The sequence below is a fragment of the Panicum hallii genome, chromosome 1, assembly GCF_002211085.1.
Source record: "Panicum hallii strain FIL2 chromosome 1, PHallii_v3.1, whole genome shotgun sequence".
NCBI classification, from domain to species: domain Eukaryota; kingdom Viridiplantae; phylum Streptophyta; class Magnoliopsida; order Poales; family Poaceae; genus Panicum; species Panicum hallii.
Window position 1 is genome coordinate 45,986,134 of NC_038042.1, and position 14,264 is coordinate 46,000,397.

At 51.5% G+C, this 14,264-nt stretch overlaps 1 protein-coding gene across 2 annotated transcripts; it reads right to left on the reverse strand.

The window, feature by feature from the left end:
* Window positions 1–333: 333 nt before the first annotated feature.
* Window positions 334–4,145, reverse strand: LOC112878949 (cysteine and histidine-rich domain-containing protein RAR1). 2 transcript variants are annotated; one of them, XM_025943227.1, is made up of 6 exons: window positions 3,939–4,144; window positions 3,007–3,009; window positions 2,848–2,930; window positions 1,171–1,322; window positions 755–975; window positions 334–671 (listed from the first exon to the last, which is right to left on the reverse strand). In XM_025943227.1, the coding sequence occupies exons 1-6, from the start codon at window positions 4,062–4,064 to the stop codon at window positions 579–581; spliced, it is 678 nt and encodes a 225-aa protein (XP_025799012.1). In that variant the 5' UTR covers window positions 4,065–4,144; the 3' UTR covers window positions 334–578. The 2 variants fall into 2 exon arrangements, with proteins under 2 accessions (XP_025799012.1, XP_025799013.1); XM_025943228.1 differs by lacking the exon at window positions 3,007–3,009 and having other exon boundaries at window positions 3,939–4,145.
* Window positions 4,146–14,264: the final 10,119 nt, after the last annotated feature.

Consider the following 14,264-nt stretch of genomic DNA (forward strand, 5'->3'; position numbering starts at 1 on the left):
TCATTATACGTTCCCGCGGTAGCCTGAGCTCCGTCTCCCAGACGCACGACTTAACGGGTGACACTTATAATCTAACGGAAGCAATGGCATCGAAAGAAACTTCGGATGGAGGGGAAGTGAAATTTTTAGATGGCGAAGTGGCATACACAAAATTCTATCTTCCAAATATAGACAGTCAACAGCCTCCTGCTCATGGTCCAGGTTCTGCCTGCTCAAACCACCACACGAGCAGAGCTTCACCAACAGCCAGGGTAATGGGACGAACGGAACACAACAGATGTACTGATCCACAAGCGCCAGCATGTCTTGCTTTCAGACAGTTAAAGAAAAACCTTGAGCTTCGAACTGATACAAATTCAATTCAAATCGAGCAGCGAAGAAATATGGTTTCAAGTTCAGGTCCAGAGTACAAGGAGAATCATGTAAGATTTCGGGACAATCACTATGAGCAAGCTAATATGCAGCCCATCCTCAAAGCTTTTGTCACACTTCCAAGTAAAACCCTCAAGTAACTGCAGCAAGATTGCCTCTTACATGCTAGGAGATACAACACGAAAGCAGATAGGCATGGTGTGAATTCACACGGCATCAGCATTATGCCAGCCCTTGGTGCATGGAGGTATCTCCATAAACTCATCAAACTCCTTGACATGAATATTACAGCATTTCCACTGCAATAAAAGATACAGAATTTAAGGATGGCAGAAGTTGAGAAATTTACTTAGCACAAATCAACATAAGAACAGATACTTACCCCTCTCATCCTGTCATGGAAAACTGCAGGACCTGGATGGTAATCGCACGCAGAATCATGGTTATCCTTCTCCTTGTAGGATTTACCACATCCTTTATTTCTACATGTTCTCGGTTCATTTATATCGATCCTTTTCTTGGGAGGTGGAGCCGAGGATTTCTCAACAGGTTCCTTGTTTGTATCATCAGTAGCAGCTGGTTTTTGTACCTTGGGCTGTGATCCTGGAAACGTACAGATTGCAGACTCCATTCAGTGAACATTTTCAATTTTGTAGTTTATGGTCATTATGATTCACCAAGTTAGTGTTAAAAGATGTTTTTTTACTGAACATATGTGAAGGGTGGTAACTGTTAGCATCCATAAATAGGAAACTACTAAGCTAAATCTAAACAATGTTACTGTAAACACAAACTCACCATGGTCAGAACAAAAGAAACCCTGACGACACCTTGCGCAGGCTTCGTCTCCTACAGTCTGCTTAGAAGACTGGACTGGTGTTGCCTTTGGACGGTTTGCAGAAACAGCTTTTGTGACTGGTTTTTCAGTCGTGTGCTTCCCTGTTGTGCATCTGCGCCACGATAGGGCATACATTCAGTTGCTTTTGGTTCTAACAAAATATATCAGGCGATTGAAGATTATATTCCCTCCGTTTCAAATTATAGATCGTTTTGGTTTGTCTAGATACATAATTTTTACTGTGTATCTAGGCATAGCGTATATCTAGATGCATAGCAAAAACTATGTATCTAGAAAAGCCAAAACAACCTATAATTTGGAATGGAGGAAGTGCATTGGTTACAACGTATCAGCTACTGCCAATCTGCCACTTAAACATCTTTAACACTTTTAGTAAAATGTTGCCTGACTCTTACTTCTGTTGTTCTAACTCACCTCATAGAGTGAATGGTGATACAAAACCATTAACTCAAGTACTTATACTCGACAATTGACAACACCCCTTGTTATGTTAGTTCAGTCTCAGATGAATGCAGCTGACTGCAGCTTAAATGTTAAGTCAGACACCATAAATTAGATCCGAGTAGATAATCCAGATTCTGATGTCTATCCGTATATTCATTAATATTATGGCAAATTCACAAATGCCAAACTATTAGATATTTTAGTGCACCTAGTGATCTGCCAATATTTTTCTTATGTTGGATTGGTCAAGAAGCTAAAGCACTAACAAAAGGGAGAGTTTGTGTAAATTTAGCACATTTGACTGTGTAAAAAGGCAGGCCGCCCTGTTAATGATACATTATATTCAGAAGCATGTCTTCATTTATTGAGTAGCACGATGATGATAAGATTGACCAAAACAGGCATCCAAAAGCAACAAGGGTCTCAATTTCACATGAAATACATCAACACAGACATGAGAGTTCTGTGAATCCAAATAACTGTAAATAGGTTTTGCACTTCTTAGGCAGTACTTGCCTTAGAGGGAGGAAAAAGAACAGTGTGTACTTATAACTTCATAAATTATCCTCTACTTTGCTATCGTGTAAGAAACTCCTTAAATTCCAGAAGTAGAGAAGAAAATGAGCATAAAGTCTGTAGGAACAGTTGACACTCAGTGATCAAGCTATGTTTGAATACTATGTTCACATATCATATAGCAAAAATAGCATGCAAATATAACTTGCGAATTTATGATGCATCAGGATGTTTAAGTAATACAGAGACAAGAACATTTGCTGACATAACCATATTTTTCTCATTTGTTTGGTTTAAGACCCCACAGATTGACAAATCAAATTTATGGGTGAAGCTTAATTTGGCAACTATAGTGTCATTTAGACTATGGCCAACTTGTAGGCACGCCTAATTTCGCTGAGTGGATCAGCAGGCAAGAGATTTGATCTCCCAAGGATTGACCAAAAACTATGTTACATATTTGTTGCTGTTAACAAATTACGGATTTGGATCAAACATCACAAGTGCATTTTCCTTGGAATTACCACTTTTCTGGTTTACATTGGTTGTCAACACGAAACGATGCTAACCATGCCATGATACATCATACACAATAATACTCAAGTTGCAATGTTTCCAGTGCATGCCAGGGGAGAAAGAAAGGGATCGCTCCTTACCCTGGTATCGCCAAAAATAAGCTAAAATCATGGCTTCGTTGCTTGCAGCAGCTCCACTCTTTCATGCCATCATGAAATAAAGGCTGAAATAACATATCTTAAGAAAACGGATGATGATTTCCTAAACAGAAATAACTTTCAAGCAAGGGTGAAACTTACTGCCTGCAGAAAAACAAAAGGATGGAGAAAGCTGTCAGAACACTAGTAGTGAAAATGGAAGGAATTATTGAGCTAGTAACTATACTTTCGAACGCACTTCATGAAAACCCTAGTAGCAGGGTTCAATTTTGGTCAGGTCTGGAAAGCAGGATGTATGTATAACAGTGTAAGTTCCCAATATAATGACTGGCTATTTGCATGAGTTTTACTATGCCAAAAACATGTGCACTAACACTCCATAGGCACCTTCAACTGCAGCAGCAAGCAGTGTGATGAATGCGTAAACATCACAGAAACAAAGTTGCTATGGCTGTCTGGTTGAGCATTTTAATCTGAATGAAACGATAGGAGAAACAGTTCCTAGAGGAACAGGTAGCTATTCTTCTCCCAATGTTGCAGACATTTTTATTTGCTTCTAACAAAGTAGAGCTATTTACAATAAAACATTACAGCAGTCATAAAAAGGGCAGCAGCTTTTTTTTTATTCCACTTGAATGGTTACACAACTGGTGTGTAACATTGCACTTAAACCAGAAGAAGGAAAAGCAAAAGCTCCTTGGGAGCAGAAAAACTACAGTATATTTCTACATTATTTCCCAATACCATGCTTCCAATTAGCAACAATTCTGGTTAAATCATTCATTGAAAGGCGCCCAGTTCCGCAAATAGCCACCGAAATCTTATCCTAATTCGTCTTCGGAAGCAAAGCAATCCCTTAAACTCCGCCACAACCTAAACCTTAGCACACGAATCCCCTGCTACCTGAGGCAAGGCTGAGGAACCTAGCCTAGGGGGGCGGAACCGCAGCGCCGGCCGCACTAGGTACGAAAGGTGCCCAGCCCCATCAATTTGAGGTTTGAAGCAGTGGAAATTTTTTTATGAGGTACGGGGGTTTGGGGGGCGAAGAGGAGAGAACACGAGGCAGTGCTTACGGAGGGGTGGTATTGGCAGGAGCCTTCGGGGTTGTTGTCGTCTGTGAACATGGCGTCGCAGCCGATCCGCTGGCACCGCACCGGCGCAGCGGCGGCGCTCATCGCTGCCTCAGTCGTCGTCGACATCGCCGGTCCCCCCTCCCTTCTGTGCTTGCTCTGGAAAAGTCGAAAGATCACGCTCGCTCTAGACCCTGCCGCAGCGCCCGGCCCACGGAAGGAATAAAACGAGGGGCAGCCGAGCAGGGTCGTCGGCCCGCAAACGGATCTGAATAGGAATAGAATTCAATGCTATACGATTGTATTAGGCCTGTTTGGATCGAACGGGAAGAGATTGAGAAAGAGAAAGTGCAAAATTTTTGCTCTTTTGCACTTTTTTTTGCACTTTTGGATCCAAACACCCCAAAGTGCAAAAGGGCAAATGCTACCGTAATTTTGCTAATTATGGATTAATTAGGTTTAATAGATTCGTCTCGTCATTTAGTCCTCATCTATGTAATTAGTTTTTTAATTAAACTATATTTAATACTTCTAATTAGCGTCCAAACATCTGATGTGACAGGAGTAAAAATTTGCCATTTGCCCTTTTGCCATTTGGGGGTGGATCCAAACAGGCCCTTAGTCGAATCTGAACTCATTTTGACTGGAAGGAGGTGGAGATACCAGTAATAAAATTATTGACATCCATGTCGGAAAATTACTGCTGATATTTAATTTGTCGTTTTTATTTGTGTACTTCATTGTTCACAAAACTTTAAAATCTAATAGTATTCTAAGTTGGTCCAAAAGTTACAATTATAATTTCTTCGTGACATAAATTTTAAACCTTAGGATTGCACTCTAACTCCAGAAAAATAGCTCCACTCCACTAACTTCAGATTTTTTTCAGCTTCACTCCACGAACTCCAAGAAAACAAGAAGTTATTCTATCTATTTGGCTGATTGGTTGACTCCAGCTCTAGGAAAGGGAGGTTTTGGGGGAATAATCTTTTTTGCCCTTTTTTTCTACAGTGCCAACCTGCTACAAGACTCGCTGCAGTGTTTTTGCGTCAGTCTAGCCACCGCCTGGGCTGAACACTGAAACGCCTGCTGCCACTCCGTCTTCATAGGATCATGTCTTGGGCTCGGCGGATTTGATGTCATCAGTTTACTCAATGAGTTGTCAATTATTTAAGAAAATATACCCATCTTCTGGTTATCATGTAATGGTACCCATTAAATTCTAGGTGACTGATTACAAGTGAACTCTGACAGGAACACTCGAATAAGCATGACGTGATTAAAGCTTCAGGAACTAGGGGGATCCATAGCCAGTGCTGTTGCAATTAGGGATCCTCACGCCTCACGTACGTATCCTCCCCATCATTACTTGGTTACTCGTCGTAGGCTCATGGGTGGCGGCCACACTAGGAGATATCTCTATCGACAGCGGTGCGCTATCCCGCCTCAAGCGTGAGCTGTCCACGGCTAGCACCAGGCACATGGCCTCCTGGCTGGCTGCGGCCGCGCCCAGCCCCCTAGCTGGCTTCAAGGGCGCTAGGGTCGGCCGGGGCTAGCGGGATGAAGGGGGTTCGCCTCCTGAGGAAGGAGCAAGTGCTGTGATTTTCCATGGATTTGAAGAAATTATGAGAGAGAAGAAAAAAATTAAAGAGGATGTAAAAGAAATTGCTCCACAATACCTAGATAGGAAGGGAGACCATCTTCAGTAGGATTCATTTTGCTTAAGAGCGGAGGCCGCCGGCGACGTCTCCGTGGAGGATTGGGCGCTAGGGTTAACGGGATAGGGTGGTAGCGGGTGCTGAGGAAGAAGAAGGGGGACACATGGAGAACATACGGGCCTTTTGGCGAAGAGGTATATTGCCTAACAAGTGGCAATGCGGGTAATTTTACCCTAACTCCATGAGGATGTCTATAACTGTATTTTTTATACCCTTGACGAGCTTCATGAAAAATATGGAGTTGGCCCCTAACTCCAAGTTTTTTTTGGAGTTTCCAGACTGGAGTTTTTAGAGCTAGACGTGTTTTGGCAGGGAGTTTGTGGAGCGGAGGTAGGAAAGTTGGAGTGAAGCCCTCCCAAACACTCCCTTAGTGGATAATTGTATATATATATATATATATATATATATATATATATATATATATATATGCCCTGCTCCATTGGGTTAGACCCAACCAATAGCACATGTGGTGTGATTTTGGGGCAAAAAGAATCTAACAGACTCAATTAAACAATTTATTTTTTCACACGTGAGGGTAACAGGCGGCTAGGTTCGGCCTGAACCAATCTAATAGCTCACTATGGGTTAGCCTGTTGGTCAGCTCGTGCAGGTAGAATTTTTCTCACATGGGAGCAAATTGTATCATGTTATATAGGAGATCTATAGGCAAGTTCCAAAACGAATGCATATTACTTCTCTCTCATAACACTACAAATTTGAAACAAGTAATACTAGACTTCAATTTTTAAAACTTATGAGCATTTTTGAAAGGCTAAGATATCAAATTTTAAGATTGGCAAAGTCACCACAAGCGTCTCGTTATCAACGGATATATCACTTATCATAAAAAATAGCGATATTAATTATTCGTATAACAAATTCAAGATCAAGAAAACATATGAGTACCTACGAGGAGTCAATGAATTTGTCGGTACATACAGATAGGGGTACCTCCTGCTAGGGTGTCCAGGCCCTGGGACTTCTCATAATCCACGCTCCCCCTCGCCTCTGGGCCACGTGGCATACGGCCTCCGGGCCTGACTGCTGGGACCACGGTCTCCGGACCCTCCCCGTGCTCCGTGAGGTCCGGGGCCTTTGCACACCCACGTGGGCGGGAGAGCTCTCGGGTAATCCCTGCGGACCCGGCCTCCCCTGGGAGGTCCGGGGCCGCCACGTGTGATGGCCAGACCATCACAGGTCAGCCCGCTCCGGCCGGCCACGGGGGCCCCGGACCCCTCTTTCCCCCGGGAAGGGGTCCGGAGCCGCCATGTGCTGCCCGGCGGGAGGAGCGGGGCTGACCCCGCCGCGTGCCTGCGGCCGGAGGCCCCTTACGGGTCGCCTCTCCACCTACCAGCATTCAATGCGGTAGGTGAGCTGGGCGCGCCAAGGTCAAAAGGTGCGGCCTGCCACTGACACACGGGGCAGGTAAGCTGACACCACGGTAAGCCCGCCTGATCTGAAAGCGGCGCGTCGTATCACCGCGCACAGTGCGCGGACTGTGTGCAGTCCCGTCACGGCGCTGCGCGTGTGACGATGGTCTGTAATAGGCGTGCTAAGGCTTGCGATGTAACAGTGCGCATGGCACGAGTCAGCGCTGGCTCGCCCCCTGACTGGAGGTTCGATCCCAACAGTGACAGCACGGCTTCACTGTTGGGCAACGCTGACACCGAACACTGTACAAGACAAGGCTGTACACGGCCGTATCCCGACTATGGATACGCACATCAACTCCCCAATCGAGAGGACTACAGAGAGGAGCTCAAGGAGATGACCTCCATATCTCTCGTAGAACAAGCTCCTGTTGGCCGGACCCACATGTCGGGGTCCCGCTCAGTGTAAGCATCCCCCTTGGACTATAAAAGGGAGAATGCACTCGCTAGAACACGGGATCAAAAACACTCACGCTAGACGTTCTAAGTTCCAGGCTGCATAAGCACAAGCTGTATGCTAAGCTTCATCCAGTCTTCAAGCAAGACAACACCAAAGTGGACGTAGGGTGTTACGCTTCGGCGGCCCGAACCACTCTAAATCTCTGTGGCCTTCCAGCGTTCATCTGTTCGCCGATCGAGCACTCCTAAGTCTCTTCCAAACCCATCCTTAACTAGGATTAGGCGGGTGCATTCCGCCACCCGGCTGGAGAATTCCTCCGACATTTGGCGCGCCAGGTAGGGGACTTAGGTTTGGTTTGCGTTTGGTCGACCACCGTGACCTTGATGGCGCAGGAAAATGGTCACCATGACCTCCTGATCGGTGAAGAAGTGGCGTCAACGGCGCCACGCGCCTCGCGCCATCCCGCCTCCAGGGTGGCTCCGCGTGCTGCTCCACCACGCGCAGCGGAGCGGGACTCCGTGGCCCAATCGGTGCTCCCACCGAGCGGGCCGCTCATGGCAGCCAGGGAGTTGCTCCGCAACCCCCCTGGGGAGGCGGCGTCGCCAGACGCGCACAGACAATGGCGTGACGATGTCGACCGCCTCCTCTACCTGGCACAGGCTTCCCCAGGCTCAGCGGGGAGATCTGTGTCCAGGCAGCGCCGTCGTCAAGGCGGCGCATCCGGTTCTGTGCACTCACCATCAGTGAGGAGTGCACGGACTGAGGACCTCCGGGCAGAGCTCAACCGCAGGCATGCGGGAGAGGATGCTAGGATCTCCATCGAGCGAGCACGCAACCGACGGCTCAACATTGAGGGTCGGGACCTTGCACCCGAGCTCGATGCGGCTGTGGCCAGGCCGCAAGGACTAGCCCAGGCGCCGGTTTCGGGCGTGGGCTGCGCAGCGCTCGCAGGCCACCTCCGAGCAGTCGCCTGGCCGTCCAAGTTTCGGCCTCACCTGCCGGAAAAATATGACGGGACTTCCAACCCGTCGGAGTTCCTGCAGGTCTACATCACCGCCATCACGGCGGCTGGGGGTAACGAAGCCATTATGGCAAGTTACTTTCATGTAGCCTTGACCGGGCCGGCCCGGACCTGGCTCATGAACCTTACCCCGGGATCCATCCACTCCTGGGGAGAACTCTGCGCACAGTTCACTGCGAACTTTGCCAGTGCGTATCAGCAGCATGGCGTGGAGGCCCACCTCCACGCCGTGAGGCAGCAACCCGGGGAAACCCTCCGGGCCTTCATCTCCCGCTTCACTAAGGTACGTGGAACCATCCCACGTATCTCCGATGCATCTATTATCACGGCTTTCCGACAGGGGGTCCGAGACGAGAAGATGCTAGAGAAGCTGGCGACCCACCAGGTGGAAGCCGTCACCACCCTGTTCGCTCTGGCGGACAAGTGCGCCCGAGCTGCAGAAGGCCGTGCGTGGCACTCTGCAACTCAGGTAGGACCCGCTCAAACGAGTGGGCCCAGTGTCGCTGCCCCTGGCAGCGGCAAGAAGAAGAACAAGAAGAACCGTGGCTTCGACAAGTCGCAGGTCGGGGGTCCGGCCGTTGCGGCTGCAACGACCGGGGGCTAGAACTCCCGCGGCAAGCGCCCACGACAGCAGCGCACCGACCCCGGGTCGTGCCCTGTCCATCCTGGGGCTCGCCACAGCGCCGCTGAGTGCCGCGAGATCCAGAAGCTCGCGGAACGCCTCAGCAAGAGGCGTGACCAAGCCTCCAAGGAAGGCTCCTCCCCTCCGCGGCGGTCCGGTAAGGAGAAAGCCTCTGATGCCGACGCAGCTGCGACTGAGAGGGAGTTGGGGTATCAAACCCCCAATAAAGACCTCAAGGGACTGTTCCAGCAGTCCGATTCCGAGTCCGGCGGGGATGAGCGCCGCAAAAAGCTGTATGTTATGTACGGTGGCAGTTCGGAGCTCGTCTCCCGACGGGACGTGAAGGCCCTTCGCCGGGAGGTCCTCTCGGTGAAACCAGGGGTGCCGAGGGCGGCGCCCCACCAGCGGTGGAAGGGCATCACCATCTCCTTTGGGCCATCCGACTGCCCAGAGAACATGGCGGGTGCAGGGGTGCTGCCGCTCATCACGGCACCCACCATCGCCAATGTACGCCTTCACCATGTGCTGATTGACGGAGGCGCCGGCCTCAACGTCATCAGCTATGCGGCGTTCAAGCACCTGCAGATCCCGGAGTCCAAGCTGGCTCCATCACGCCCATTCTCAGGAGTGGGCCCCGATCCCGTGTACCCGGTAGGGACCATCACCTTACCGGTTACATTCGGGACGGAGGACAATTTCTGTACCGAGAACGTGCAGTTCGAGGTCGCGGAAGTTAACCTCCCCTTCAACGCTATCATCGGCAGACCGGCCCTGTACCGGTTCATGGCCGTTGCCCACTACGGGTACCTGGTCCTAAAGATGCCCTCTCCGGCGGGCGTCCTCACCGTCCAAAGCGATCGGGCCGCTGCTGTTGTAGCGGTCGAAAAGCTCCATGCGCTGGCTACGGGGCTTGCCCCTGCAGCTGGCACCCAGGGGTCCGACCCCTCGACCTCACGAGCCAAGGCCCTGGCCAAAGCACCGAAGGTCCGTCCGTCTGACACGGACGATCTACCCGTGAAGACCGTCCAGGTCGGAGCGGAGACCTCCCAGACCACCCGCATCGGTGGTAACCTGGGAGAGAAATAGGAAAGCGCGCTCATCGCCTTCCTCCGGGCAAATGTTGACGTGTTCGCTTGGGAACCGTCACAGATGCCCGGGATCCCTAGGGAGGTGATTGAGCATCATCTGAGGATCCACCCTGACGCCAGGCCGGTCCGGCAGAAGCCACGCAAGCAGTCCATCGAGCGGTAAAACTTCATCCGTGAAGAGGTCCGCAAGCTGCTGCAGGCTGGCTTCATCGAGGAGGTCTACCATCCTGTATGGTTGGCCAAGCCGGTTGTAGTCCCAAAGGCCAACGGGAAGCTTCGGATGTGCATCGACTACACCAATCTTAACAAGGCATGTCCAAAAGACCCTTATCCACTCCCGCGTATAGATCAGATTGTGGACTCCACCTCCGGGTGTGATTTGCTGTCCTTCATAGATGCCTATTCTGGTTTCCATCAAATCAAGATGGCTAGTGATGATAGGAAGCATACAGCTTTTGTAACAGTGGATGGTCTTTATTGTTATATAGTGATGCCTTATGGGTTGCTTAATGCTCTACCCACCTTTGCTCGAGCGATGAACATCACTCTAGGTGATTTGGTTAGAGATATAGTCGAGGTGTATGTTGATGACATCGTTGTCAAGACTAGAGAGTCGAATTCCCTCTTAGAAAACTTAGCTCAAGTCTTCGACAAGTTACGGGCGACTTCCACCAAGCTTAACCCCGAGAAGTGCGTCTTCGGCGTATCGGCGGGAAGGCTCCTTGGTTTCCTGGTCTCCCACCGGGGGATCGAGGCCAACCCGGATAAGGTCCGGGCGATCGAGGCGATGAGGCCTCCTACACGCCTCAAAGATGTACAGAGGTTGGCGGGGTCCCTTGCAGCCCTCAGCCGTTTCATTTCGAGGCTGGCGGAGAGGGCGCTTCCCTTCTTCAAGTTGATGAGGGGGTCCGGCCCGTTTGTATGGACTGAAGAGGCACAACGTGCCTTCCAAGAGATGAAGCAGTACCTTACCTCCTTACCGGTCCTGGTCGCTCCGGACCCAGGTGAGACGCTGTTTCTTTATCTTGCAGCAACAACCGAAGTGATCAGCATGGTGCTGGTCACCGAGAGGTCCGAGTTTCTCTCGCAGGGGGCCCCTGTGGACCCCCCTGCGGGAGAAGGAGGTCCGGCCTCCTACACTCCAGCAACCGGCTCTGCTTCGGAGGGTCCGGCCGGACTCCGACCCGGAGAAGCACTGAGCAGCTTGGGGGCCGAAGGGTCCCCAGCCCAAATTGAAGGATCCAGTCCACCTGGCAGAGTCAGGACCGTCCAGAGGCCGGTCTACTACGTCAGTGAGGTCCTTCATGAGACAAAGGCCAGGTATCCTGAAACACATAAGCTCCTTTATGCTATACTTGTTGCGTCCAGGAAGCTCCGCCACTACTTTCAGGCCCACAGGATTGTGGTGGTGACCGCCTATCCATTGAGGGCCATCCTCCACAACTCCAACGCCACAGGCAACATTGCCAAGTGGGCTGCAGAGCTCGCGGGGTTCCAGCTCGACTTCCAGCCGCGTCACGCCGTCAAGAGCCAGATCCTGGCTGACTTCATCGCGGAATGGACGCCGGCACCGAGCGCCTCCGGGGGTCCGGACCAAGGGACGGACCCCCCGCGTCCGGAGGACAGGGCTCCGGTCTTCACCAGGCCTCACTGGACCCTCTTCTTTGACGGGTCCGCCCGCAGCAAGAGGGCCGGGGCTGGTGTGGTCCTCATCGACCCACGTGGCGAGCAGCTAAAGTACATGGTGCACCTTGATTTTGAGGCCACCAACAACATGGCGGAGTATGAGGCCTTAATCTTCGGACTTACGGCGGCTCTGTCCCTGGGGGTCCGAGAGCTCCTGGTCAAAGGGGACTCCCAACTCATCATCAGACAGGTCCGGGGGGAGTGTTGCTGCAACAACCCCCAGCTCGCAGCTTACCTCATTTATGTGAAGAGGCTGGAGAAGGACTTCGATGTGCTGGAACTGCAACATGTTCCACGCGAAGGCAACACAGCAGCTGATGCACTCTCCGCGAGCGCATCGACTCAGGCACCCGTGCCGGAGGGCGTCTTCCAAAGACGTCTGCTGAAGCCTTCCGCCCAGCCTGCCGACCTGGGCGAAGGGGGTCAGACTAGCACCTCGAAGCTGGCGGTCCCGGCGGCGCTCCATCCGTGGTGCCCGCCAAGGGTCGTGTGCTCCCTTGAGGGACCCGGAGACCTCAGGGAGCCACGCCCAGCTCCTCAGGAAGGTCCCGATGCATGGATCTCTAAGGTCCGGGACTACCTGAAAGATAATTACCTTCCTGAAGATCAAGCATCCGCTGAGCGCATTGTCCGGATGGCTAAGCGATACACGGTGGTAGAAGGGGATCTCTACCGCCGTGGCGCCAACGGCGTCCTCATGCGGTGCATCACCCAGGAAGAGGGCCGCGACTTGCTTGCGGAGATCCATGGAGGCGAGTGCGGAAGTCATTCTTCATCCCGCACGCTGGTTGGAAAAGCTTTCCGGCATGGCTTTTACTGGCCGACAGCACTCCAGGATGCAGCTGAGTTGGTAAGGTCCTGCAAAGCGTGTCAGTTCCACGCAAAGCAAATACACACTCCAGCTCAGGCTCTGCAGATGATTCCTCCCTCTTGGCCCTTTGCGGTGTGGGGGTTGGATATCTTGGGACCTTTCCCTAGGGCCGTTGGCGGGTACCGGTACCTCTATGTTGCCATTGACAAATTCACTAAGTGGCCGGAGGCAACCCCAGTGGTCAATATCACCAAGGCGTCAGCAACTGCTTTTCTCAGGACAATTGTGTGCCGGTTCGGGGTCCCGAACCGCGTCATCACAGACAATGGGACCCAGTTCACGAGCCAGTACTTCCAGGAGTACTGTGAGGATATGGGCATTAGGCTCTGTTTCGCCTCAGTGGCGCACCCCAGAAGTAATGGCCAGGTTGAGCGGGCCAACGCTGAGATCCTCAGAGGGCTCAAGATCCGGACCTACTGTGACCTTGAGAAGCATGGCGCAAGGTGGATTGAAGAACTCCCAAGTGTGTTATGGGGGAACCGGACCACACCTAGCCGGGCAACAGGGGAAACCCCTTTCTTCTTGGTTTACGGGGCCGAGGCGTGCCTTCCCCCGGAGATCACCATGGGCTCTCTGCGAGTCCGGTCTTTTGATGAGGAAATGCAGGAACAGGAGCGTCGCCAGGATGTGGACCTCGTTGACGAACGCAGATGGCGAGCAGCAGTCCGAAACGCACGGTACAACCAAGCGCTCCGGCGCTACCACCAACGGTTTGTGCGTTACAGGGAGCTCCGGGTCGGGGACCTAGTCCTAAGGCGGATCCTGAACCGAGAGGGTATGCACAAACTCTCCCCCAGCTGGGAGGGGCCCTTCAAGGTTACAAAGGTGTGCCGTCCCGGATCTGTTCGTTTGGCTGCGGAGGATGGAATGCAACTACCCAATCCGTGGAACATTGAACACCTCCGTAAGTTTTATCCCTAGGACCCGATTGAGGAAGAATTTTTCCCTTGTAATTGGTAGCATTAACGTGCGGACCAGGGCGGTGGAGGTCCGCCCTCGTAAACCCGGCCCCTGGCGTACATCGCACAACTCTTCTGTACCAATTCATTAAGGGAAAGTTTGTTCTCGAATGTGTCCTTGAAGTCTATACAAGTCTACATCTTTTCGCTTCTTGATTACGCTAACCCCTCACATGTTTTCCGCGTCTGTGTCATGGCGGCTTCTTAAGTTGCGTGGCTCCGTCCCAGCCCCGGACCTCTGTCTCAAAGGAAAAAAGGAACCGGACCCCTGTTAACTGGCTCCAGGGAAACGCGCTCGCCCTTTGCTAGGGTCCAAGGCTGTGTAGCCGCTTAGCCTGGTTCCGCACCCTAAACCTACACGCCCTGCCCTCCTAGGGTAAGCGCCGTTGCACCTTGAACCATGTACCAGGGGACCGGGACCCCTTTTAGCCCTTAAACATGGGTCCTAGAGCTCTGACTCGCTTCGCAACTTAAGAGGCCTCTGCTGGCCAGACCGAGAACCTGTGGGGATGTCTACTAAACGTCGATCGTAAG